The sequence below is a fragment of the Vicugna pacos genome, chromosome 29, assembly GCF_048564905.1.
Source record: "Vicugna pacos chromosome 29, VicPac4, whole genome shotgun sequence".
NCBI classification, from domain to species: Eukaryota; Metazoa; Chordata; class Mammalia; order Artiodactyla; family Camelidae; genus Vicugna; species Vicugna pacos.
This window is the reverse complement of record NC_133015.1, coordinates 19,502,413-19,528,128: the sequence shown is the minus strand read 5'-3', so window position 1 is coordinate 19,528,128 and position 25,716 is coordinate 19,502,413. Positions and strand designations below refer to the sequence as shown.

General features: G+C 43.1%; 1 protein-coding gene across 1 annotated transcript; it reads right to left on the bottom strand.

Moving 5' to 3' along the window:
• Positions 1 to 7,073: 7,073 nt before the first annotated feature.
• GGH (gamma-glutamyl hydrolase) lies at positions 7,074 to 24,837 on the bottom strand. Its single transcript, XM_072951907.1, has 9 exons — positions 24,612 to 24,837; positions 21,676 to 21,790; positions 17,921 to 17,971; positions 15,513 to 15,597; positions 13,972 to 14,110; positions 11,766 to 11,872; positions 11,581 to 11,671; positions 8,934 to 9,071; positions 7,074 to 7,443 (listed from the first exon to the last, which is right to left on the bottom strand). The coding sequence occupies exons 1-9, from the start codon at positions 24,718 to 24,720 to the stop codon at positions 7,322 to 7,324; spliced, it is 957 nt and encodes a 318-aa protein (XP_072808008.1). The 5' UTR covers positions 24,721 to 24,837; the 3' UTR covers positions 7,074 to 7,321.
• Positions 24,838 to 25,716: the final 879 nt, after the last annotated feature.

Sequence of the window (25,716 nt, the reverse complement as noted above, 5' to 3'; positions counted from 1 at the left end):
AGAGGACACAAGCAAGGAACTGGACAGAGCCCTCGTGGCTGGAGTACAGTGAGCGTGGAGGAAAGATGTGGGAAAAGACTGGGAGGCGGAGGGCAGAGGGTAGCGGCCAGACTCACAGCCTTGTAGGTCAGTGCAAGTGGCGGTTTCATTCTGTGAGAAACCGCTGGAGGGTGTCTGGCCCCACTGGCACCATGGAAGTCGAGTCACATCCAAACCTACCTCTCTGAGTACCACATACCCCCAAATACTAGGAACTGCATGCATCTTTAAAAACCAAAATGTTGGCAAAGAACAAGGGCGCTGCACTATGCCTCTTACTTCAACAGAGATTTGATTTCATTTTCTCCTTTGAAAATACACTGATGCCCACACAGAGCAAAGTAGGTGCTTATTCAGATCGCAGTGACACACAATAAATGATCCCTGATGTTCGTCAATACGTTGGAAATGGAGATTCAATCATAAGAGACATTTCTGCTTCCAGACTATGTAGAAATGACTTCATTAGGTTTGCTTTCAAAAAGTATTTTCCCCAAAAGCTGATGCCTCCTTAAACGGCTGTGTGAACAGGCTCCGATGAAGACCTGCATGGATTGGAGCATCAGCACTAATGGTGCCTTGCTCTGTCTTCGTTGTTTTGGTGACGAGGAATAAAAGAAGACCAGATATCTTCAGTTAACTTCAGTTAATGCTGTCCTTTTAGAGCTCTTCATTGAACAATTCCTTCAGGGATAATGTGTCCTGGGGAATAAAACCAGCTGAAGCAGTTTCCCTGAGTTGCGGGCACGGTTACAGAGCAAACATTTTAGGAGGACGGAGGAGCGGGCAGTCAGAGAGGAAGTGCTGCTTAGGGTACCACCGCATCCCACGCACTGCACTGGCCCCATCCCCCCTCCTGTCTTCCCTGGCCTCCCTCCCTCCCATCTCTAATCTTTCTGCATTTCTGATGTTTCCATCCACCCCAGTTCCATCACTCCCTCACTCCGTGTCTTTGAGCCAGTGAAGTTCTCAGAGCCTGAGGTTTCTTACGTACAAAAGGAGGCTGACACCGATCCCATCTGGTCGTTAAGTGAGAAACTATACGGAAAGTGGGTAACACAGGCTCTGACGTGAGTCCCCTAGAACATTAGTCTTCCCTCATTCATTTTCTTATTCTTTTGTTAGAGTAGGCAGATAGCTAGATATGAGCAGAGAAAGGGGAGCATGGGCCAAATGGCAGGAAATCATACATCTTGTGAACAATGGGGGGTCTTTGGGCAGAAACAGAAAAGCAAGAACCTCTGGACTGGTAAAAAAAAAAAATCACACATTTTGGGTGACAAGTGTACTGGAGGACAACAAAAAATAATGGGAAAAAGCAGGAATCGCCAATGTCCGAACGTAACCTTTTGCTCATCATGCCCTCATTACAATAAAATTAGCCTTGCCGATTAGAAGTGCCCATCGTGCACCGACGCCATGACACTTGCCATCCAGACTAAGTAAGGGGGCTGAAAGTCTCCCCTTCCCCTCGTGAGGGTGCAGCTGGGCTGAGAATCAGGGAACACATCCCAAACTCCTCCCCCTCCAGCGGCCGTCCCGCCCATTCACTTTCACACTCTGTGTGACCAGAGCGTCAAAGAAACTCAGAGCATTCACTGCGCTCCGGGATGGCGGGGAAGGAAGACCCTCGCTCTCACTTCTCACCCTCTGTTGTGCTAAGTGTGGAGTCGGGTTGTTGCCAAACAAAAACCCAAGGAAAGCTACCTGGATCTACCAGTGTCAGCAGATACATGAAAGAAGGCAGACTGGGGACGGGTGACCGAGGAGCAGGAAGAGGGCAAGGTCTGGGAGAGCCTGCAGGAGCAGAGAGGGCAGGGGGTTGGAGGGACCACGGAACTTACTGCGCGAGGTCCACAGAGTGTGGCAAGAAATCCCAGGGTACTCGTGACCATGCACTCGCCCCCCTCCTCCACAGCCCCATAAAAAAATAAAATGGAAACTTCCACTAAAGACCTATCACTCCTCAGTGCTTTTGGAGTCAGATTTATGTTCCTGTGTGTGCTGGGCTGACAGGGGATTTGAGTGGGAAGCAAGAAAGCCTCAACTGCAAGTTAAAGGTCATGCCTCTGGAATTAGTTGAAGATTGAGGATTTTTAGGATTAAGAGAAAGCTTCCACAAAATAACTCTCCTATAGTCTCCAGGAATTCAAGGTCATGAACGATAAAGACTGAGGAAAAGATTAAGGGAGACTGAGAAGACATGACAACTAAATGCAGCACGTGGTTCTGGATTAGATCCCTGACCACCCCGCCCCAACACTTTTTTGTTTCATTTGCTCTAAAGACCAACAGCAGGACAACTGCCAAGATTTTAATAGTTTGTTGATGTTGATAATTACCCAGTATCATGTAAGAAAATATTCCTGTTCTTAGAAAATATACATTGAAGTATTTCAGGGTAAGAGGTAACACACCAGCAATTTAATCTCAGGTAGTTTAAAAAAAAATGTGTGTGTGTGTGTGTGTGCGCATGTGGGCGTATGCATACATAGTGCACATAGACACACATACACAAAGCAGAGACAGAGAGCACGATAGTGCAAACATATAAAATGTTAACAACTGGGTAATCTGTGTCAAAGATAGATGGGAATTCTTTGCATAGGGATTGCAAGTTTTCTGTAAGAACAAATTAATTCAAAATTAAAAGTTTCTAGAAAAGAAAGTTTCTATTATGAAAGAGAAAGTAAATGACTTTTCTATCACAACAATTGAGGAAATCCTACAGAAGGGGAAAAAAAAACCAAAATTAGCAGCCAGACTTTAAAATGGTAACACACTAAAATGGCCCAAGGCAGAGACCTGGCAAGGTTCTCAGAGTTCCCGAGGCCTTAATTAGAAGCGACGAGGCTGGAACTGCAGTCTCCTGACACATTCATTAGCACAGCATCAGCTCTTTCTTTAAAGTGCAGTTCAACACGAGGGCATCACTTGTGTGGCTTCCAGGAGGACCTGGAGGCACTGCATAGTTTGTCAGACCTTTCTGTTTGAAAGCAAAGAGTAGGTGAAACCTTAATTGGAAGTACCAGAGCAGCAACAGTCCACACACACACCAGATCCTGCCTGTAAACAGCTGGCTCGGGCTAATGCCATCCGGACAATTACATGCTGTGAATACTCCCTCGCCTCCTGGAATGCTTTTACTCGTGTAAAGTACACGTCTGTACACCTCAACCATTCTATGTTAATTGCACCATTTAAATATCCAAATGATTCAGCCCTCCTTAATTTAACTTGCACATTCAATTTCTTATTTCCAGGAAAGAATCATCACGTAGAAGGTGGAAAAGGCATATATGTATAAAAAAAAAGTCAATTAATAATCCTAATATATTTATGTGTAATATACAGTTACAGACATTTACGAACACATATATTATATATAATAAATAAAATATCATAAGCCCTTAGGAATCAGCTTAAACGTTACTAGAATTACTAAATGGCTCAAAAAAGAACAGGCACAAGATTTACAGACAAGTATCAGTGGAAGGTCAGTACACCAAGACCCCATCACAGCCCCCAAACACAAAAATCCGTTAAAAATATTAAAGGACATCTTATTCTGATGAGTCCAAGGGATGTATGTTTAAAGTTTTCCATTCAGAAAGGAAATTAATAAATCCCATTGAGAAATCATAATAGACAACAAGACACCTATGAAAATTTTTAGTAAGAAATGTATATGAAACTACCTAACTAAATTAAGAGGAATAAAAGATGCATTGTATACCTCTGTGTGAAAAAAGCTAAACATTGTGAAGGTGTGAGTTTTTTTAATAAACATATGGGCTTATTGTACTGGCAATAAAAATGCATGTTGAGGAGGGGGAGGGTTTTGAGGACTCAACAAAATAATTCTCATACTCAAACTTAACATATAAAAAGGAAACGATATCAAAACAAATTCTTTAAAAAGAATCCAGTAAGAAAACATTAGTCATACATTGAAACATATTACAAGGGGGGCTGGGTATAGCTCAGTGGCAGTAGCAGGTTGTCAGCCTTGAGGCTGAAAATTTTAGCAGTTCTATTTCTATGTTTTGAAAGGGCCACAGTGGACAACCGGCCCAGCGCTTGGACAAAAGACACAGTTCACAGCTGAAGAAGTGAATTAACCCCCTCTCAATGCATTCAGCGCCTCCTAGGCCTGCTCTGGAAGGACCTGGGTCTCAGGCAGGGCACGTGCATTCTAACTCACTACCCTCCCAGGCCAAAGGACTGTCCAGCAGACCCACAGAATCACGAGCTAAATAAAATCTACTCTTCTATTTTATGGCTGAGTAGTATTCCATTGCATACATATACCATGTCTTCTTTATCCAGTCTTCTGTTAATGGCCATTTGGGTTGTTTCCATGTCTCGGCTATTGCAAATAGTGTGCTTATGAACATTGGGGTGCAATGTGTCTTTTTGTAGTTTTCTTCAGATATATGCCCAGGAGTGGGATTACTGGATCATATGGTAAGTCTATTTTTAGTTTTTTAAGGAATCTCCATACTGTCCTTCATAGCGGCTGCAACAATTTACCTTCCCACCAACGGTGTAGGAGGGTTCCTTTTTCTCCACACCCTCTTCAGCATTTATCGTTTGTAGACTTTTGAATGATGGCCATTCTGACTGGTGTGAGGTGATACCTCACTGTAGTTTTGATTTGCAGTTCTCTGACAATTAGTGATGTTCAGCATCTTTTCATGTGCTTGTTGGCCATCGGGATGTCTTCTTTGGAGAGATGTCTGTTTAGGTCTTCTGCCTATTTTTTGACTGGGTTACCTGTTTTTTTGGTATTAAGGTGTATGAGATGTATGTTTGTGTATTTTAGAAATTAGTCCTTTGTTGGTCGCATCATTTGCAAATATTTTCTCCCATTCTGTGGGTTGTCTTTTCATTTTGTTGTTGGCATCCCTAGCTGTGCAAAAGCTTTTAAGTTTAATTAGATCTCATTTATTTTTCCTTTTATTTCCATTACTCCAGGAGCTGATTCAAAAAATAAATTGCTGTGCTTTATGTCCAAGAGTGTTCTGCCTATGTTTTCCTCTAGGAGTTTTATAGTATCTGGTCTTACATTTAAGTCTTTAATCCATTTTGAGTTTATTTTTGTATACGGTGTTAAGAGAATGTTCCAGTTTCAGTCTTTGACAGGCAGCTGTCCAGTTTTCCCAGCACCACTTACTGAAGAAACTGTCTTTTCTCCATTCCGTATTCTTACAGGAACCAAACACAATAAAGGTGTTTTTTTAAAAAATATCTACTCTTCCAACTGGTTGAACAGGAAACACAACCTGTTAAACATCAGGTTAGCTGGTTCTCTCCTGACACCTAGTGTTCCTGACTCATCACTGCAAAATCCTTCCATTAATTTTAAACCATGAGAATGAAAGTGTTATATGGACTACAAACTTTATTCATTTTTAGAGCAAAAAATTTTAAATGCCAGAAAATTATAAGCTTAATAATAAAGTTTCTGTCTCTAATGAGCAAAAGGCCTTTTTCTCCTAATTCTTCTCATACGAGAAAGTGGTAGATTTTCTTGCTATTCTGATAGGTAAGACAGACGCCCAGCCATACACATGCTGTCAGAAACGGCACAAAATATCCTTTTACCTGCTTGGTTGTACTGCCTGCAATCCAGTGTTTGTGAGTGTATATGGGATAGGGAGGGGTTGAAGACGGAAGTCTAGATTGAGAGATATATTAAAATATGCCCAAGTAAATTTATGACAGCATTCAAATAATTTTTCCCATGGAAAACAGTTCATTTATAAATAGTCACAACTATTTATTGAGGCCCTATTGTGTTAAACATTGTGTGAGACAAAAAGTTCAAAACACAAACTGCTTTCAGGAGGTGTGTGCACACACATACACACACACATACACAAACACACTAAATACTCCAGAGACTCAAAGGAGGGAGACGTCACAGTGAACTAGAGGCAGGTTTAAAAAGAGTCTTCAGACACACAGCCAATCGTCAGGGAAATGCAAATCAGATCCACAACGAGACACCATCACACACCTGTCAGAACGGCTATCGCCAAGAAGACAAGCAAGAGCAAGTGCTGGTGAGGATGCGGAGAAGAGGGAACCCTCATGCGCTGCTGGTAGGAATGTGAACCGGTGCAGCCCCTGCGGAAAACAGGATGGAGAGTTTCCTCAAAAAACTGAACTTGCAACTACCATACGATCTAGCAATTCCACTCCTGGGTACTTATGTGAAGAAAGCAAAGGCCACTAATTCAAAAAGACAGGTGCACCCATGTTCACTGCAGCATTACTTACAACAGCCAAGATACAGAAGCAACCTAGGTGTCCATGGATAGAAGATGTGGTATAAATACACACACACACACATATACATACACATATGTACAGATACGTATATACACACATACACATGTATGTATGTACACATATATACATCTACATCTATATATTCGCATATATATTCCACTGTGCATATACACATACACAATGAAATATTATTCAGCCATAAAAAAGAATGAAATCTTGCCATTTATGACAATATAGATGGATCTGGAGGGTCTTATGCTAAATGAAATAAGTCAGACAGAGAAAGACAAATACTGTATAACTTCAGTTACATGTGGGATCTAAGAAACAAAACAAATGAACAAACATATCTAAACAGAAATAGTCACAGATGCAGAGAACAAATAGGTGGTCACCAGAGGGGAGGGAGGGAGGGGGTTGGGCAAAGCAGGTGGAGGGAATTAAAAGATACAAACTTTCAGTTATAAAATTAATGAATCATGGGGATGTAACACACACATAGAAAACACAGTAATATTGTAACAACATCATGCGGTGACAGTAAATGGACGTATTGTGCTGATCATTTTGAAATGTATAAAAATATCTAATCACTCTTGCATAACTGAAACTCATATAATGTTGTATGTTAACTATAACTCAATAAAAAAATTAATTAAAAAACAATCTTCAGCAAGAATGAAGCGGATGGGTAGGGAGTGGTATGTATTTCCAGAATCAATCAGTTAGAAAAAATATCTGTAATTTCAATATTTATTTTGTCAAAACCTCACATAAAAGTTTTTCTGTGAAATACACTATGATCATTTGTCTCACTGACTATCAAATGTGATATAAATAGTCAAATAAACCGAATGAAGGATCAGAGCCAGTAACACATAGAAAAGGAATCTCTGTGACTTTCTATTTTTGCCATATATAGCAAATTATTTTAACAATTTAATCATGGAATTAATCAAAATTCCTGTTAACACATCAAAGGCTTTCAATCAAATATATAAGTTTGTTGAAATGAAGAAATATTCCCAGTATAAACTGGACTGAACTGATAAATTAGTGCTTTGCCTTCTTCAACATCGGATTCAAAATGATGATTGTTTTTCCGAGCTGCAAGAGAAAGAAAGCGTTAATTTTTACAAAGACAGAATAGAATTTTCAAAAGGCTACTTTACAACATTTCTTCTTATAATCAGCATTCTTGAGTGGGACAATACCAGCAAAAAGGAGACATGTCTTCCCAAATTTCCGCCAAGTAAAGCAGCACCTGACCTGGAGTAGTTACCGACTGACAGCAGCCATGCCAGCCCTGCACTGGACCCCAAGTGGTACCCACGGCCCCCCTCTTTCATTCAGATGCCTACAAGGTGCCTACTGTGTGCAAGGCCCGATGCAGGGTCTGTGGACAGAAACACACACAGGGCGAGGTCCTAACACTCAAGAATTCTGGTCCAGCAACCACACAGAATCAGATACTGGAATGTTTTTATAGACTAACTGCATGGAGATGCTTCAGAGTAAAGAGGATGGAGAAACTGGCAAAGTTGAGGCAGGTGGAGAAGTGAGGCACTTCCCAAAGAGAAGGCAGAAATGTGAAGAACAAGGAGGCACAGAGAAGCTGGCGTGGCTACACTTTGGGTGTGAGGGTGTGAGCGCTCAGACTTTACCCTCAAGGCAAAATAAAGCAAACATAGGCTTTTACGGCATCTTGAGAAAGAGGGATATTGGAAAATGCAAACCACATATAGCCTTGCTCGGTGATAATATTGCAAAAAGCTTTTCTCTGCCCACTGTTCTCCTCGTTTACTCCTACACATGGGACATGAAAATGTTTCCTGGGACTATTATCAGCTGAGCGTGATTTTAAAGCATGGAGACCTTAGAAAGAGGCACTTTACCTGTGAGGGTGGATAGGAGGGTTGATAAAAACGTGGGGCCAGCTTGGAGAAAGGATGCAAACAAGGCTCGCTGAAGTTCCCCCTCAGCCGCCCCGTGCCTGAGTGATGCCCTGTTCCTTGCAGGCTGGGTCTGCAGCTCCTACACCCGTGCCACTCAACTAAAACTTAAGCACCTATGACCAAATTCTCAGCTAACCCATGAAGATAACAAAGTGTGAATACGTCTGTGTTTCCATCATGAAAAAGCAGGCAAAGTGTATTAACTTTCTCCAGTGTACCAATGCTCACAGGCAGCCTTAAAATCACAGACTGATGAGTATAGATTCGATTTATGTAACTGTCTTAAAAAATAAGACCCAATTCTCAGAGAATGTTAAAATACAAGCATTATTCCTGAAAAGAGTAATGGGGAGAATCTAAAAAAAATAAAGTATTCAAGAAAGAAAGGAAAAAAAAAACAGTCCTTATGCTGTTGTTCAAGAATTCAGCCCACTTTAGAGTGTATAATACTGTTAACTGAAATGACTGTCCATTGGATTTAAATGACTAATATCTCAATCTCAGGGTTTTCACATGAATTAATGTTTTTAAAAGTTAAATCTAGGGAATATTTATAGAGCAAAAGAGTACACAAAAGTTCAGACAAGGGCAATTTCCTTCAAAACCACACCAAAGTGATAAAATCATACCCCCACATATTACCTTCAGCCACGAAGAACTCTGCTAAGTAAAATGCAGCCTTCACAGCATTAGATGTATGAGAAATGCCTCTAAATTTTCCCCACTCATAAGGAGATTTCTCTGGATGCCACTGGACGCCATATACTGGATACTGGTATCCTGCAGGAAGAACACAAACTGCTAAGTATTAAGTAGTAAGAATGGTCTAGGATGTTACGTATTAAATTACGCTTTACATCCTACATTAAATTATGTTTTACATCCGATGTAAAACATTATTTTATCACTCACAGTATGAAAGTACAATTGTGCACGTTTTCTCAGACAAAATAATTTCAGTTCAGTCGATACGAAAGTTCGTAATACAATACTTCACTGACTTTCAACCTTTTACAATTTGAAACATGATTTGCTTTACTAGGTAATCAGAGTAGAGTGAAATAATTGAGTAGCTCCCAGCTCAACAGTCAAGTGCACGTCTGATTACAGACAAGCTCCTTCCACAAGGGTCTCTCTTCCCCCACTTCATACCGCATTTTCATCCTCTCCTGTAATGACTTACTCAAATGAATATGAACTATGCCAGTATTTTTGGTGTCCTTTTATGTAAGCCAGTTTGTCTCAACCAAACTATGTCTCTCTCTCAGTCTGCGGAATGGCTTGTGACCTCACTGTGACAATTTTTAAATAGTCTTTAAAAGTTTAAATTTGGTGTGAAAGATTTTTGGTAACATAGTTCAATTATTTTCAGAATTCTTAAATACCTTTATACTTAAAATGACATGATCCCTAGGATTTACTTCAAAAATAACCTGGCATGGTGCCAAAGTAGCTACGAAACAAGAACGGCCACACAAATGTGACAGTTGTTGACGCTTACAGAAAGGTCCTGGGGGTCACTAGATTACTCTACTTCTAAGTATGTTTTTAAAATTCCACAATTTTTAAAAAATGTGAATGAGTGTAATATTTACCTTCTGAAAAATTTATAAACTCATCTCTTTTCTTCTTCACATACGCCTTGCCTCATTTTAATTGGAAAAAACTCCTTCCTGTTATTATTTTTGCTTGGAAGTTCTAACCTTGACGACCGTGGGGGAACGCCAGGAGAAAGGACCTGTCCTGAAAGCAGAGGCAGCTGGGGAAAGGGCACTGTCCTCTCACAGCCCATGAAACCCTGCTGCTAGAGATCGCGTCACAAGAAGGAAACATATTTTATCCCAGCTTCTTGGGGTTCACACAAGGAAAAGAATCCACCAGCAAGCAGCCCTGGTCATACGGCTCCGCCGCTCCCCACAGCCCCTCTCCCTGCTTCCTCGTGACCTCCTTCTCTCTCTCCCTCTCTCTCATCTGGGACCACATGTGAAGCTACCAGCAGGCAACCCCCAGCCTGGATGACTAGGAAATGAACTGCTACACAGAGGTGACTGAAAGGCAGATCTTCTAATGTACTTCTTTGAGATAAGAAAAGTATTATTTAGGATAAGAAATGCCTTAAGTGATAAATTGTAACAAAGACTTTTCAGATAGATGGATGGATGGATACACAGAAACACACTGACAACCAGAAACAAGTGAGATTTACTCTTCTTTTGTAAACTGCTTTACTAAGAGATCAACGCAGGTTCCCAACAACTGTAGGAAGCACGCCCTGCCTCACTAATTCACAACAAAAGTATCAAGAAAAGAAAGGAAATAAGTGAGTAAGAGCATCTCACGAGCTCCCAGTCAGCAGATGTCAGAACGTTTTCAGAGGATACAATTTCCAAATGAGCCTGGTATGATGGCATAGCCAGGAAGAGAACCAACATGGAACCTGACTTCCTAAGTTCCAACCCAATAGTCTTTCATTTAAATAATGAGTCGTCCATTCAACCTCTACTGAGATTTACGTAAGTCCTGGAAACATAAAGACAACGCCACAGCTCCAGCTCGCAATGAGCTCTCGGCCTAGGGGGACAGCCAGAACAGGAGCAGATAAGGCAGACAGCCGTCCCAGGTGGCCCAGGAGCACCGCAGACGCGGCAGTGGGGGGGGCATAACGGGCAGGCACAGCCCCCCCGGGCGGTGACCACCGGCCTGCGTCCTCAGAGCCAGCTGAGAGCTCATCAGCAGAGGGGATGGGGGAAGGGACGCTTTTCAGAGGAGAGGAAAGAACGCAGGACAAAGCACAGGGCTGAGAAAGGCTGCTCTGCGGAGGAGGGCTGTGTGCGCGACAGGGGACGCATGGGAACACAGGCTAGTGATGATGGCGGGAGAGTCGGCGGAGAACACAATCCGGTAAATCTAGGCTCCACCCTCCACGTGCTGAAGGGCCACGCAGGAGCCTTCCTCATGCGATCCGACCAGACCGGCGTGTCAGAGGCATCGGCGGCGGCTGGCTGGAAGGCTTGTGGGCCGGTTAGGAGGCTCCCGCTGCAACCCAGGTGGGAGATGCCTGATGCTGAAGAGGGATGGAGGAGGCGGACCTGGCTCATCTTCCAGACTGGGGCGAGGAAGAAGGATTTGGAACAGGGACAAAGCAGGTCTCCTGTCTCCACAAATGCCCTAACTTCCAACTTCAGTCTCCAAAGTAAAATGATTTTATTCTTAAGAGAATTATAAAATCAAAATTAATAAATACAGACATAATAAGTGAAATAAAGCATACATGTGCAGTGATACGTACCTTCCATTGTTGAAACAAACTCAATCTTGCCATCTGTATTTGTAGTTAATACGTTGAAAAACTTCTTCAACTTTTCATTCATCGTAAAATTCTAAAGTACAGAAATAAAACAAAAATGAAAACAAAACAATTACTTCTATGGTAAATTTAAATGCATTAATTTCATTGTGTGATTAATGTGATACCTTCACGGAGAGGCTCCACTTGTGGAAGTTTGCAGTCAGAGGTTCTTTTGCTAATGACAGCAGCAAGTTGGCAGGAAAATTCTGGAACATTCTGCTGTGCAATATACCTGGAATAATTTAAACACAGAGAAAGTAAAATCCACTGAAGTCACTGATCTACAGCCGGAGAGAGGCCATTACTAAGACATAATCAATATGACTAAATGACAAGGAAACACATCATTTCCACAAAAATACTCCAGCCAAGCACAGAATAAGTTTAACACATAAATCCAAACATGTTCCACACTTGAGTACTTTTCCTCTAGAACTGTAACATGAATAACTAAAATTCTTTGGACATGATATTTAGCAGGCTAGCCACAGAGCAAGCAGAGAATTTTAAATCTGAGTTCTCTAGACAGGGCTGAAAAATAGGTAAAATTTTCCACATGTATATATAGTTGTCTTCCCAGGAAAGGATCTGGAACTTTCAACATATTTTCAAAGGTATCTGGGACTTAAAAGGTTAAAAATACTGACAATGTAGAGAAAACATTAATGAAGCCAAGAAAGTTCTACTTGGTATAATTTTTTTTTTAAAAAGCAATTTACCTCACTGAAGGCTCTGGAGATTGACACATAGACAAACACACCAGCAAACGGATTAAAAAAATCCCAATGGTGTTGCAGGCCCTGGTGCCAGCTGTCCCTAAAGGAGCCTCACTCATGATGCTTACGGCTTCCACGAGAATCCCAGTGCCCCAGATAGTAAAAACCCAGTGACATCTTCAGCAAATTCTGTTCCTTTTTTGTATAAACTGGGTTTTCACCACACATAGCCCAAACAGACTAACCTAATACATATACTTCCCAGAGAGTTCTTGCAATAATTAAGTGAGATACTGTGAGAAAGAGCTTTGAAAAGTACAGAGCATTTTAAAGGTTCTGTGTGTGACAAGCACTACTTTCCATCCGAAATCCTTATGAGAACAGGAATGGCTGGTAGCATTCAAATTTGAGGATTCAGAGATCAAGCAACTTACAAGAATCATCATCTATTTACCCAGAGTGGAATAATGAAGAATTTGTCTGGTCTTTGTCTTGGGTTCCCGACAGGGAGCTTGCAAAACTCTTGGAAGTTCATGAGTGACAGATGTGCCTCTGTAACCTAATAAGGTGACACTGGGTGGCCCCTGGACAGCTTCAGGATGAGGCTGGTCATTAGAAAGACTAACCATGGTTAGAGGAGGTCTGAGTTCGAGTCAACCTGACCTCCAGGGATGGGAGGGAGACAGCAGACTGAGTTCAATAACACAAAGAGTTAATCATGAAGCCCCAGTAAACATTCTGAACACCAAGGCACTGGGGCTTCCTGGCTGGTGTACACACTGATGCACCAGGACAGTGAGGACAGCGAGGCACCCTGACACAACAGGGAGAGGGCATGCAAGTTCTGCATCCTCTCCCAGACCCCATCCCATGTGCGTCTTCCCAGCAAAACTGTTATTGCAAACACAGTACCTTCCTGAGTCTTGTCAGTCATTCCAATGAATTATTAAACCTGAGAGGGAGTACGCGAATCCCCAAGTTTGTGGCCAGTTGGTTAGAAGTGTGGGTGGCTCAGGGACGTGCCCTGTGGCTGGTATCTGACCCAAGGGTAGTCTAGTCAGGGAGATGACCTCTAACCGGAGCCTGCGCTAACTCCAGGTGGTTAGTCCAGGATGGAACTGCAGTCCACGCCGGCTGGGGCTGAAACACAGCACACAGCCAAGGGGAAAATGCTGACCATACTAATAATAGCTAACATTTATGAGCGTTATAGTTAAAGTGCTTAGCACCGTACCTAGAAAACATTATATCTTATTTAATCCTCATAAAAAACTCTAAGAGGTAAACGCTTTTACTAATCAGGTAATTAAAGGTGACAGAGGTTAAATGATTCCCCAAGGCAGAAGTAACAAAAGGTAGGACTCAAAACCAGGTCCAATTTTAGAGTTTTTAATCACATATGGTCCTGAAATTGATTAAAGCAATGAGTTATCAACAATCAAAATTCCTTAAAACATCTTCATTACTCAGTACAAAAAGTGATCATTCACATCTTCAGCCTGTATAAATAATTTTTAAATTAATCAATATTATTGACATTTTTTACTTCGATATTTGCTACTTAGTAATCCTGCCCAGTTAATATTTCGAAAAGGGTCAAAAAGAGAATTCTTACCTGCGGTGAAGTTCAGCGCCATTTTAACTCCAACAGTATCCGTGAGCGTTAACAAGCACTCTCCACTGATCAGATAGGCGAGCTCTTCAAATCCAAGGCATGTGCCCCACACGGGAAAATAGTCTCCATCATCAAAACTCTTAGCAGAGTAAAGAGAAAACAAAGCTCATTCAAACTTCTCAAAATAAAAATTATACATTTGGTTTGTGATTACAAGACAGGGAAGTTCAAGGTTGCTAAGCGTTTTCTTTTGCTTTGAAATCTTCCAGTAGCTAATCACATTTTAAAAATAGATCTTTGAGTCTTATGGGTGAGGTAGCTCCTTATTTTTTTGTTTTTTAACTGAAAAAGCCAGTTACACGAGTCTTTGTAAGCAAAAGGAAGAGACTTTATTAATGTTCGTGTATACGTTTCCTGAATGCCTTTTAAATCACTCACATTATCAAATTTCAATTTTGTTCACTAGTTTTTCCAGAATTATCCACTGAGCATGTACCAGGTGCTCCAAACGTTAGGAAATGAGGAAGACCTCAAAAAGTGTCAGGACCACAAAGTCTGATGAGACACGAACAGCTAACGTCAAGATAATCTGTCTCTGAGAATACAAGCCCCTTAAGGTCACAGACCCTGTCATGTCACAGAGCTGGAGTGTCTGAACAATTCTACAACAAAATACTCTAAAAGTTAGGAGGGGGAAGGATGCCACTCCAGCTCGGGTCGGCAGGGAAACCTCCACAGAAGAGGAGCTGCCCTCTGGCCCTGAAAGGTGGCTAAGGCACAAATCAGGGATGGGGCAGAAAGAAACAGACAGAAAGCGGGAGGGCAGAGTATGTGCTGGCAACACCAGCCTGGCTTGAATTACCTGCACAAGGGAAGTCTAGAAAAAGTGGGTTGTGGACATACTGGACATCTTGACTCAAAGAGTATAAAAACCTACAGGTTATCTGGTCAGCCATTAAGTTTTCTAACAGGCATCTCATATACTAAGAGCAATTCCTCAGAGAACTATTTAAAGGCGGGAGGGGAATAGAGCCAGCAAGATGAATTCGAAAATTGCTGGTGATAGTTCAGGGGACAGACAGGGTCTGAGCAATGGTGCAAAGGCAGGCCTGGTGTGAGACCCCCAGGGAGCTGAGAGGCCCTGCAAGCCACCGCACATGGAGTCTGACGGTCTTAGGAAATTGCTAAGAAAGGTCAGAGGGCTGAGTGAGTTGGAACGAAGAGCAGCTTTCAAGGGGAGACAAGAATTAGTAACACATGAACAATGCCCAGTACATAATAAAAACAGCTCACTAAGCCGCCAGGAGGGCCTGGTGCACAGTAACGAGTGCAGAGGGCCAGGCAGCAGGGCCCTGGAGGGTCCTGGAAGCCCAGGAGTAAGAGAGGCACACAGAAGATGGGCGAGAGCCACCCCGAAAGTGATAGGGCGACGGGCTGCAGTAACTGTGAAGGAAGCCCTACCATGTGCTTAAAGGAAGAATTATCCTCACAAAAAAATTACAAAAACTCACCTGGAATAACAGGAAATAACTGATATTTACCTGTATGGCCAACTTGTAAAATATTCTGGCCACCTGGGCGTAACCTGACTTCTTGAGGTTAACGCTTCCTCCTGGGAAAAGGACCCTGAAACAGTGTCAAATAGGGTGCATTTCAACCCCTGCCCCCGGCAGGAAATAAACCATCTTTTTATTTTAAAACAACTTTTCCTTATAACATAAGCAGCAAGATCATAGAAAATGAGAAAAGGCAAAAAGAAAATACACAATATTTATAATCCCACCCGTTTGAAAACTACTGCAGTTAACAATGCATTTGTGCCTATTCTTTCAAACTTCTTGGATAAACAGGTTTATTTTTGAAATAGAGGATAGATAAATTAAAGGTAAATAAAGGAAAGGGGAGGATGGTACACAGAGCTAGAAATCAAGTAGAAATAAAATTCCAGGTATAACTATGCTTAAATTAAGGTGATCAGAGATGCTGAAATTAACTGCAGGTCCATAATCATGACTCAGTCTTGGCTCACACAAAAAAATTTCTTCACCATAAAGAACAAACTAGTCATGAAAATATAGTAGGCTATAATTAAATATCCATGAAAATTTAATGGGTTATTATTATCCTGAGATCTCTTCAGAAATAAGCATGGTATTACAAAATTTTGAAAAAGAACACAATTACAATTCTAAAAAAAAAAAAAAACTAGGGAAAAAAGGGTAGGGATGGAAACATTTGATTTGACTTTATCCCATAGAGGAGGGATATAGAAAAATATTTCTGTTTCTATATCAATGTCTTAAATTAACATTTTTAAAAATTAACTTTAAATTTTAAAAATTGCAACAGATCTTAAAGCAACTAAAGATATTCAAAAGAGATTACAGAGGTTGATTAAGTATATTCAAAATTGTGATGATATTTATATATAAATTTGAGACATGTAAAATATCACTTTTGAGACTGTTGTTCATTCAACGATAGGTATTATTCTGAAGGGGCAAAGGTGTGTGAGTTTTGCTGTTGGTAAGATCACGGTCTAGTAGAGAACATAACAAACTATAAAGTAGAACACATGCCACAAAACCATGCAGAAAACCCCACAGCTCAAAGCGGCCCAGCGAAGACTCACTAGCGGTATTTCCCTTTCACTGACTCAGTATTTAAAGAGCTCAAAATCCTTTCATAAAGTAAACTTGACTGTCCCTCCTAGTGGACAAACGCCTTCAAAGCAAGGCCCTCCCTGTGCACCTCTTCATCTATGCACCCCTACAACCCTGCACGGGGGCTCCTGCAAAACAGGGCTCAGGAAAGGTGTTTCTGAGGTACCCCTAGAGCACTGGTCACTGTCTGGTTATATTTTCGCGTATTTTTGAGGTTCTACCTTATATTCTATTCTGGACTCATTTACCTTTGTCCATGACAAAGTACACTGCACAGAACAGGCACTGTAAATGTTTTACTAAATTGAACTAGTTTCACAGTAAATATTTACTGATCCAAATTGAACTGAATGCAATGACTATTCTGAACATAGATTTTTTTTTAAAAAAGTAATAAATGAACACTGTTTAAAAGAAAAAAAAACCTCCTTTAATAAAAGCTTTACAGTAAAATGGACTTCCTCAACCCTACGCCCAATCAGAAACAACTAGCATTAAAATCTGTTGTGTTGACCTGATAGACATATGTTACACGTATCTTCTTACCCTAACTTTAAAAACCAGCAAATGGGAGTATACTACACACACCACTATACGCCTTGCTTGTTTCATATCATAATATCACACTGTTGGGGGAGGGCATAGCTCAGTGGTAGAGCGCGTGTTTAGCATGCACAAGGTCCTGGGTTCAATCCCCAGTGCCTCCACTAAAAATAATAATAATAATAATAATTTTAAAATACATAATAAATCTAATTACCTCCCCCCCCCCAAAATCACACTGTTCAGGTAACAATAGTGATTCAGAGAAGCATCTATAGAAACCCTCGTTTTTAACCTGCGCATAATATAAAAAGAGGAGATCTCCCCTCAGGGTTTGTGTTACTTCTTCCCAAGTGCTATTCAAATTACCTTCTGCAAGATGACCCATTAATATCCTCAGTCTTAGGGCTTATAAACCCCCTAAGCAAGCAGTATGCCTGCCATGCCATCCAAAGTTGCTCCGAAACATTTAAGACAAGCATTAAAAGCATAAAGATTATGTCACATGTTTAAAGAAATATACGTGTCTGCTGTGTAATATTTATTCTTTAACCTGCCTTCTCCTCTCTGCAGGACTTTTGCATCCCTAAAAAAAAAAATAATTCCTATAAAAGAACTCAGAAAACTAACGTTACACCACTGTAAGGTAGTTATGCAGAAACATGTATATTTATGTGTACGTTTTCACAAAAGCAGATCTCTTAGGCCCCCCACACTGTACTAAACCAACGCTGGCAACTTACCCATTAATAGACTGGAAAAGTTTTTGATATTCTTCAGCTTTAAGATCAAGCCTGAAAACAATAAAAAAAAAAAGTTACAAAACATCCATTTCCAAAACTTAAAATAAAAAATTAGCCTTTAGATAAAGTCACAGTATTAATTTTTAAAAGCAAGATGGGAAATAATTCTTAAATACTGGACAACATCACCTCTCTGCCTTCCTAGAGGCATTTTCCCAAACTACAAGAAAGCCATATAATTATATCCTTGTTTTGCTAATAAGACAAGCAAATGTGTTTTTCTGTGGTCTAATATAACTTAATATTGTGAGACATATTAATATGCAAAACATTAAAGACCATGAGACTTGGGTGCCAGTGATTTCCTGCAAGCAAAGAACCATCCCAAAAAGGTAAGGATATTGGGCAGTTTTATGTAAGGACTAAATGAAGAGATTCATCAACATGCCTATCTTAACCACAGGTAGCTATGGTGGATACATACAAACACCAAGTCTCTGCTTCACCCCACCCCTATCGCCAGCCGCAAAGGCCTCAGAACCACTGTGTATTCCAAAGTCAGAAGAGTTGAGATCTAGGTACAGACCTCATGCAGATCCCTGCAGACGGGCCTAATTTGCCCAGGTAATCATTTTGAAACACCCTTCATCAAACATCTCGTAAGGGCTTCCTGACAACCACCAAGTTATGGATGATTTTATCCCCCTCGCCAGAGAAAACTCAAGTGATTAATCTGCGACAACTGGCTACAACTTTATGTCACAGTAAGATGGGTTCGCTCTTCTAAACATTCAGCAAAATACAAAAGCAAGGGAAGAGAGCATCATGTTTATGAACTCCTGCAAGAGCTTTTCTACACTTAGCAGTCTTCTGGTTCTGCAAGAGAGTAAGAAGGCACAGTTCTTCTCAACTTGCCATAAAAGAAGTAGGCTGAAGATCAAGTATCACCTGCAGCCCATTCCTGCCCCTGAGGAAAGCTTCAGAGGACGTCAGGACACTTCCCCCCTTACTAAGTAGATGCCTGGTGCTCAGAACGCGGCTGGGCTTTGCCAGCAAAGCCCTCTGCGCGCTCCCCTGAGTCCACACAAGCTTTGCTGTTCAGACATCCACAATAATCCTCCTCCTGGTAGAGAGCCACAAAGCAGTGGGTGACACTGCAATGGTCTGACCACCATCTTTCATGGGAAATTGGGCAGGTGGCCCCGACCCAGGAAGCAACAGGGAGATGAAACGTGGGCCCGTTTTCTGCCAGTTCAGTCTCCCCAGATTGTACCACAAAGAGGAAACCAGTCGGGACCCAGAATCTTCCCCATGGATATTTAAACCCAGAGGGGTAGCCACCACCATGAGGAACCAGAATGGACTTAGGTCACTCAGCTGCACTCCAGGGCCTGCTACCAACTAGCCACGCAGGCCAGTTCCAGTCATTCCATTAATTCTAAAGTAAATGGCTCCCGCATTGTCCACGACTGAATTTTGGGGTCCTGCTTATCGATGTTAAAGGGCTTGATGAGTTGGGGGAGGTGGAGCAGCCTCGTGTCACAAACTCAAGAGCCTCAGAGGCCTGACAGGGAAACAGGCCAGGTCACATTCTTTGAACAGAGATGTTATTTGCATGTTGTCAGACTTTCTAGAAACATAAGACCCTCTCAACAGGTTCTCTTTAACTGAAGGAAAACGGCTTCGGTCTGGTAATGATGGCAAGTGACACAGCTTCAGTAGCAAGAGGAGCGGCAGGCACTGTTGCCAATGGAAGGCACTTGCTCCACCGAAAACCGGCTCCAGTTTGAATTGTCTTCAAAGAAAAGAACCAGAAATTCAGACTTTCATGAAGTCTTCTGATTTGTAAATATTGAAGTGTTTTAAAACACAGTGTGAATGAAACATATATTTAAACGTCTCAGGAGGAGGACACTCTGGGGGTTCCACTAGTCCTATGGCCGGAGTTTCTAGTAACTTGAGTGCACCAGGCACCCGAGGGAGAAGGCGGCGGAGAAAAGGCGGAAGGAGACCAAAGACAAGCCTCCTCACCTGTTCTAGAACTTTGCCTTGGTCTCCCACCCGCCTCCTTTTCTCTTCCGAACTGCAGAAGTTGGCCCCCAGCATCCAAATTCAGAAATGAACCCAACGTCATTGGGGCAGCCACCTGTCTCATTCCACATTAGGTAACCCTTTGTGGGTTCTTCTGGGAATTTAGTTGTCATGTCTTACATTGCTTTTATAGGATCATATGATTCTAATTCTGAGCAATACACCTTAAATTGAAATCTGGGAACCCAAGCTGGAAACAAACCTGAGTGCTGACAGTCACATTTTCAGTGTCTCAGCCATAAATCCCAGCATTCTAAGAGCCACCCATTTCAAAATTTCCCTGGTTTCAAAACTTCCCCAGTTTCAAAACTTCTGTCATTCTCGTCTATTCCTCCCTGTGCCCTTTCATTCTATTAGTCATCAAGTCTTGTTAATTTTTTTAAGGACATTTACTTATGGGTCCTACAAACACTGCACTAGGCCAAGCCCACATCACTTCAAACCCAGCCCACTCACACCTAGCAGCAGTTACTGAACAGGTCTACCTGCCTTTGTCTCTCCTACCTTCCAGCCATGTCATCAGCACTAGGTCCTAAAAGAAGAGCCTGTAGAGGAAGCTTCTAGGACTGAAACTTTGAAGCTTGGTCCTAAAGACTGCCCAGAGCCTCTGCCTCGGCTCTAAAACCCTGCTGTTATCTGGGTTCCGAATAAGATTTCTTTTGAAAAATTAGATCTGCTACTGTAAAATTAAAGACTCATGTCAAAAGCAAATGTTCACCCTGGAGCAGAGACAATTTGTAAAAGATTAAGCAAAAAGACAATCCTTATGAATCTAAACATGAAACTATTTTGTGGTACAAGTCTCTAAATTGTAATACTTGCACTTTGAGTATTAATGTTCTATTTAAACAATACTTTTCATGGTTACAGCTTTCTGGTGCAAAATTACTTACACAAACAGGCTGCCAGAGCAAACAGTTGTGTTTTGTGAGTGACATTCCTTATAATGGAATAGGCGAGGGTGCTGGAAGATCCGAAAATACACCAATTTCAGATGAGAAGGTAATTATCAATACCCACAAGGTTTTGTTTGTTGAAAAATTCAACTCTTTCCAAATTAAAATGACATGAATCGCTTACTGTCACATCACATCATGAACACGACATGAATCAGCTTATTCTTCCTAGGTCATTGATCACAGAAATAACGCAGCTCTTTTAAAACTGCAATACCTACAAGGTATACTGAGGTAGCACCGCTGTGTTAGTCACTTCCAAGCTTCCAGCATGTGAAGCTTTTTTGAAAGTCCTCTTGGAGAAAAAAGCGCCTCGATTCTCTGAGTGTCTCCTTACGCTAGTACTGCGGAGTGAAGCTGGTGACGCTGCAGATGCATGTACTCCACAACTTTCCTGATGCCTGATGAAGGTCACCTTTTCCAGGGTGTAAAGGAACCCACCACTTCATAGAGACATTAGACAGAGATCTAACACCTGTAACTCACCTCTAATGGTATCACAGATACACAGAGCTTTACACTTTAAACCACCCAATGAGAGACTCTAAGCATTAGATTTGTGACCAAAACCAGGTGTAACATTACCACATTTAAATGAGGCAATCATAAGAGAGAAAGCATCAGTTTTAGAGATAAAAGATCACTTTAGAGTTAAAATAGCAGTTGCAGTTTTTATTATTCAATGTAAAAAAAAATATGGCATCATACCTTATTGGTACAACTCTCGCGCCTGCAGACTCCAGATACTTTACATAGGATGCAGCAATATAGTATTTCCCCAGGATTTTCATGTCCTTACTATGGCACTTTTGCATTAATATTCCTAAAAGACAAAAAAAAAAGTTTCAGTTTCAAGAAATTTCCTTTTTTCTTGCTCAGAAACTAATAAACATCATCTTAAAAATATCTCTACTTGCTTAATTCGCAGAATTAAACATGAAGCTTCTCCTGAGAGCACATCTACAGACTTTGGGAATGGATGTAGTGGAGGCTGATCTGAGTTTTAAGCAGTCTGCTCTCTTGCCTCATCGGGGAGGCCAAATAAACCCCCAAAGCAGGTTTTCAATAGCACCAGCTGTTTCACACAACCTGGACTCACCCTCAGAGCACAGGTCCTTAAACCTAGAAGGACGCCTCTCCCTTCCCACACGTTCAAAGGCACACTGCTTCCTTGACAACAAAGCGGAAGAGTGAAAGCATCTTCTAACCGTATCTCTCCAAGGTTATCACCACCACCTTCATCCAAGCAACTAACACCTTGCCTCCCCCATCCCAGACTATTATAAAAGGTCTCTCTACACAGTTTCTTAAACAGCTGCCACCAACTCCAACCAGTTCTCCACAAGGCAAGAAGCCGGATCATACCACCATTCATCCACTCAGCATATGCTGCTGAATCATGCCACATACCAGCCATGAACTAGGTGCTGGGGACAGGTGAGTGCACACAACAAACAAAAACCCCTGCCCTGTGGGCTTTAATTCTAGTATGCTGAAGGGAAAAGAGAGAGGACACACAATAAACAAGATTAAAAGGTCAAACAATAGTGTGATGACTGGTGGTTTAAGTGCCAAGGAGAAAAAGTAAAGCAAAGGAAGAAGGTGTGTGTCTGGGGAAGGAAGGAGGAGGGTCCAATCTACAGGGGAGAAGAAGGTGGCCAGCCAAGTGCTCCTGAGAAGGTAGAACATGACAGTGGAGCCAGGACTTCAGAGAGATGAGGGAATCAGCCACCTGCAGATATCTGCAGGAAGAAGGTTCCAGTGTGAAGGAACAGCCAGTGCAAAGGCCCTGACTCAGGTCTGTGCCTGTCAAACCACAGGAGTGCCTGACTAGAGCAGTAGGAGAGGAGAACAAGCCAGCAGGGGCGCCTCCTTGCTTGAGCACTTCAACGGGCTCCCAAACTTTCAGACTCCGCAGAGCCAGGCGCTCTGTCTCACCTACCTCTCTGGCTGCCTCTTACCGCTGAAAGCTCAGCCCCAGCACAGTACTGGCATCCAGGACACACGAAAACATGTCTGCCTGGAAGGTACACCTGCGCCTGGATCACTCGCTACTTCACCGTTTGGAACACTTTCAATGTCTGCAGCCGCCTGACCGGGACAGCTGTCTGTCTGTCTGCATCAACCACCCATATTCCCAGCTTCTTAGAATAACCAGAATTTATCAGGCACTCAGTTAACATAAGCCAAATGCCAAACTCTGTTTAGTAAGACTCTTTTTTTTTTCTCCTCTTAGAGGGGTAAGATTGTATTTATTGAGGAAAATGAAATTGGGTAGAGGAAGAATTAGGGAGCGTCACAGGAAATGGAGGGTCACAGGGCAGGCAAGGATGAGATGCCACAAAGGAGGGCTTGCGACATGCGGACACAGGGTACCAGAAAGGAGAAAAGAGCTTTAGACGAGGTAAGTTCCACCAACTTCTCCCCACCCTTCCCTATCGTACTCACTTTTCCCTCCTGGGACAAGAGCTCAGGCTGTACTCCCCATCCCTCAAAATGTGACCATATTCCCCCGAACTTTAAGGCCATCTGACGACTTTTGTGGCTTCCTTGTCTTTGAACCCTTTGTACTCCTAACTCAACGCCTTGTACACAGGCGTTCAGTCAACTACTTTTGTCTCAATTGATCAGGGTAACCAAAAGCATACTCACCTTCTCTATATTTGACCCAGACTTTTCCTAGAACCCACTATTTCTAGCAGAAGGGAAAAAAAAATCATTCCTCTTCTTTCTTCTTTTCCTCCCCGCTGTACCCACACTTTCCAGCACACTGCATTGGAATTTTGATTTAATTCCCCTTGAAGACTCTAACCACTATTTGAAATAGCTTATAAAATAAGACATTTCAAGTTCTAAACATTGACACACAATAAATTTGGGCACCACCAATATACATGAAACATGCTCACCTACTTTCTATTAAGTTACGAAATAAAGTGCCCATCTTCGTGGGGGAAAAATAGTATGAATGATGTAACACTACGGCTAAGATGAAATGAATCTTAACTTCCCACACATAGGTTAATCTGGCAAATTTAAAATTGGACTGATTTCTCCTGGATTGCTTTCTCCTACCCAGTCTCAAATGTCTGTTCTGGCAATGCAAATTGATCAAACTGATTTTACTCTACATGCATTTGCTGAAAACGAAAAATGGCATGCTTCACTGTAGCACCGAATAGCACTGACATTAGGATCACACCAGCCACCGCTGCCCTCCGCTGCTGAAGGTGACAAAGACCAAAGTATACCATAATTTCTTGATTATCTAGTCAATTCGATGTTTATACGTTATAATGCATTGTTTCCTGAAATACGCCCTCAGCCAGTGGAATTTTAATAAACTTGATGCATGTACAGAATCTGTTTAATTAGTGGAAATTCCTAGCTAGGTACAAAAACCATCAGCAGGATTCTTGACAGGGCATCCTCCTCCCAATTTTTAGAGCCACGGATTTGAGGAGATCACCGAGGCATTAATTAGCTCTATTTCAGCATGGTCCAATGATGTTTTGCCTCGGCCCCCGCGCCAAGCCTAACCCCGGACGTGGGTGTTTCCCAGGCGGGGCGCACCTGCCGGGGCGCAGCAGCTGGAAGTGCCGAGCGCGGCCCCCGGCGCCCCCCGCCCCCCGCCGCCTCCTTACCGATGATGGGCTTCTTAGAGGCGCGGCCGTGAGGCGCGGACAGCCCGAGGCTCGCCGCCCCGCACAGCACCAGGCCCAGCACGCTCAGCAGGTGGCCCAGGCTCGCCATCGCGCTCGCCGCCTCCCGCCTCCTTTCAAAGGCACTGCGGGCGCGCCGCCGAGTGCGGCAGCCGCGGCCTCGGGGCCGCTCCGGGGCGTCGGGCGGGGGCGGTGCTCCGCCGCGGGGATCTATGGGAAGGGCCGGCCCGGCGCGTGCGCGCGGCGGCCGGGGGGCGGGGCCGAGCGGCTGCGAGGGCGCCACGGCCGCGCCCGCCCCATCGCTCCGAGCCCCGCGGCCCGCGCCCGCCGGGCGGGCCCTGCAAGCGCCCCTGCGAGTGCTGGGGGGGCACGGGGTGCCTTCCGCGTCCTCGAGCCTGCCCTTTCAGCTGTTCCCTCGACGTGACCTTAAGTCACACGTAGCTAACTGGGCTCCCAGGCCGTCGGAGAGGAGCCGCTGGGTCCCCGCCTGACCCAGTGGGTAACCAGGCAGCCAGGGAGGCTGGCGGCAGGTTCTAGAAGCCGCCCGAGAACTCTGAGCCAACTGTAGCTCCTGCCTGAAGCTGCCTTTAGGAATGCTGGCAGCGGGTTGACCCCCAGCGTTCGGTGTAAGGCAGAACGGTGACTTCGGCGGTGACTTCCGCGTCCTGCTGCGTGTTTGCAGGGTCCGGGCATCTGGACATAAACGAAGAGAAGACGAGGGATGTGAACTCGTCCACGGGCGCATGGCCTCACCTCAGAACTGGGTCAAGGAGGGGCCGACTCCTGGCATCGCCTGCCGAGGGGCATGGCCAGGCCGCGCCCGCAGACGAGGCCTCCTAACTTGACGGTTGACTGCAAGCACAGACCGACCGACCGCCTGCCCTGTAGACGGAGCAGAAAGGATGACTTCGGTTCCTAGTCATTAGAAGCTGTTGGAGGATTCTGTTTAAACATTTTAAGACGATTTAGAAACACGAGGCACATTTTGGTGGGAAAGTGACTAAAAGACAAGAAGCTTTTGCTTTCTGTGTGAAAACCTAAATACATAGGTGTGGCTCATGCTAGATGGGAGTTCCCACCTGTAAGG

Excerpts from the sequence above, each read along its gene's own strand:
- GGH (XM_072951907.1), bottom strand. The coding sequence starts at position 24,720 with ATGGCGAGCCTGGGCCACCTGCTGAGCGTGCTGGGCCTGGTGCTGTGC. Across the intron at positions 14,111-15,512 it reads TTTACAAGTTGGCCATACAG|AGTTTTGATGATGGAGACTA; the intron begins GTAAATATCAGT and ends TACTCTGCTAAG. Across the intron at positions 11,873-13,971 it reads GGCGCTGAACTTCACCGCAG|GTATATTGCACAGCAGAATG; the intron begins GTAAGAATTCTC and ends AAATTATTCCAG.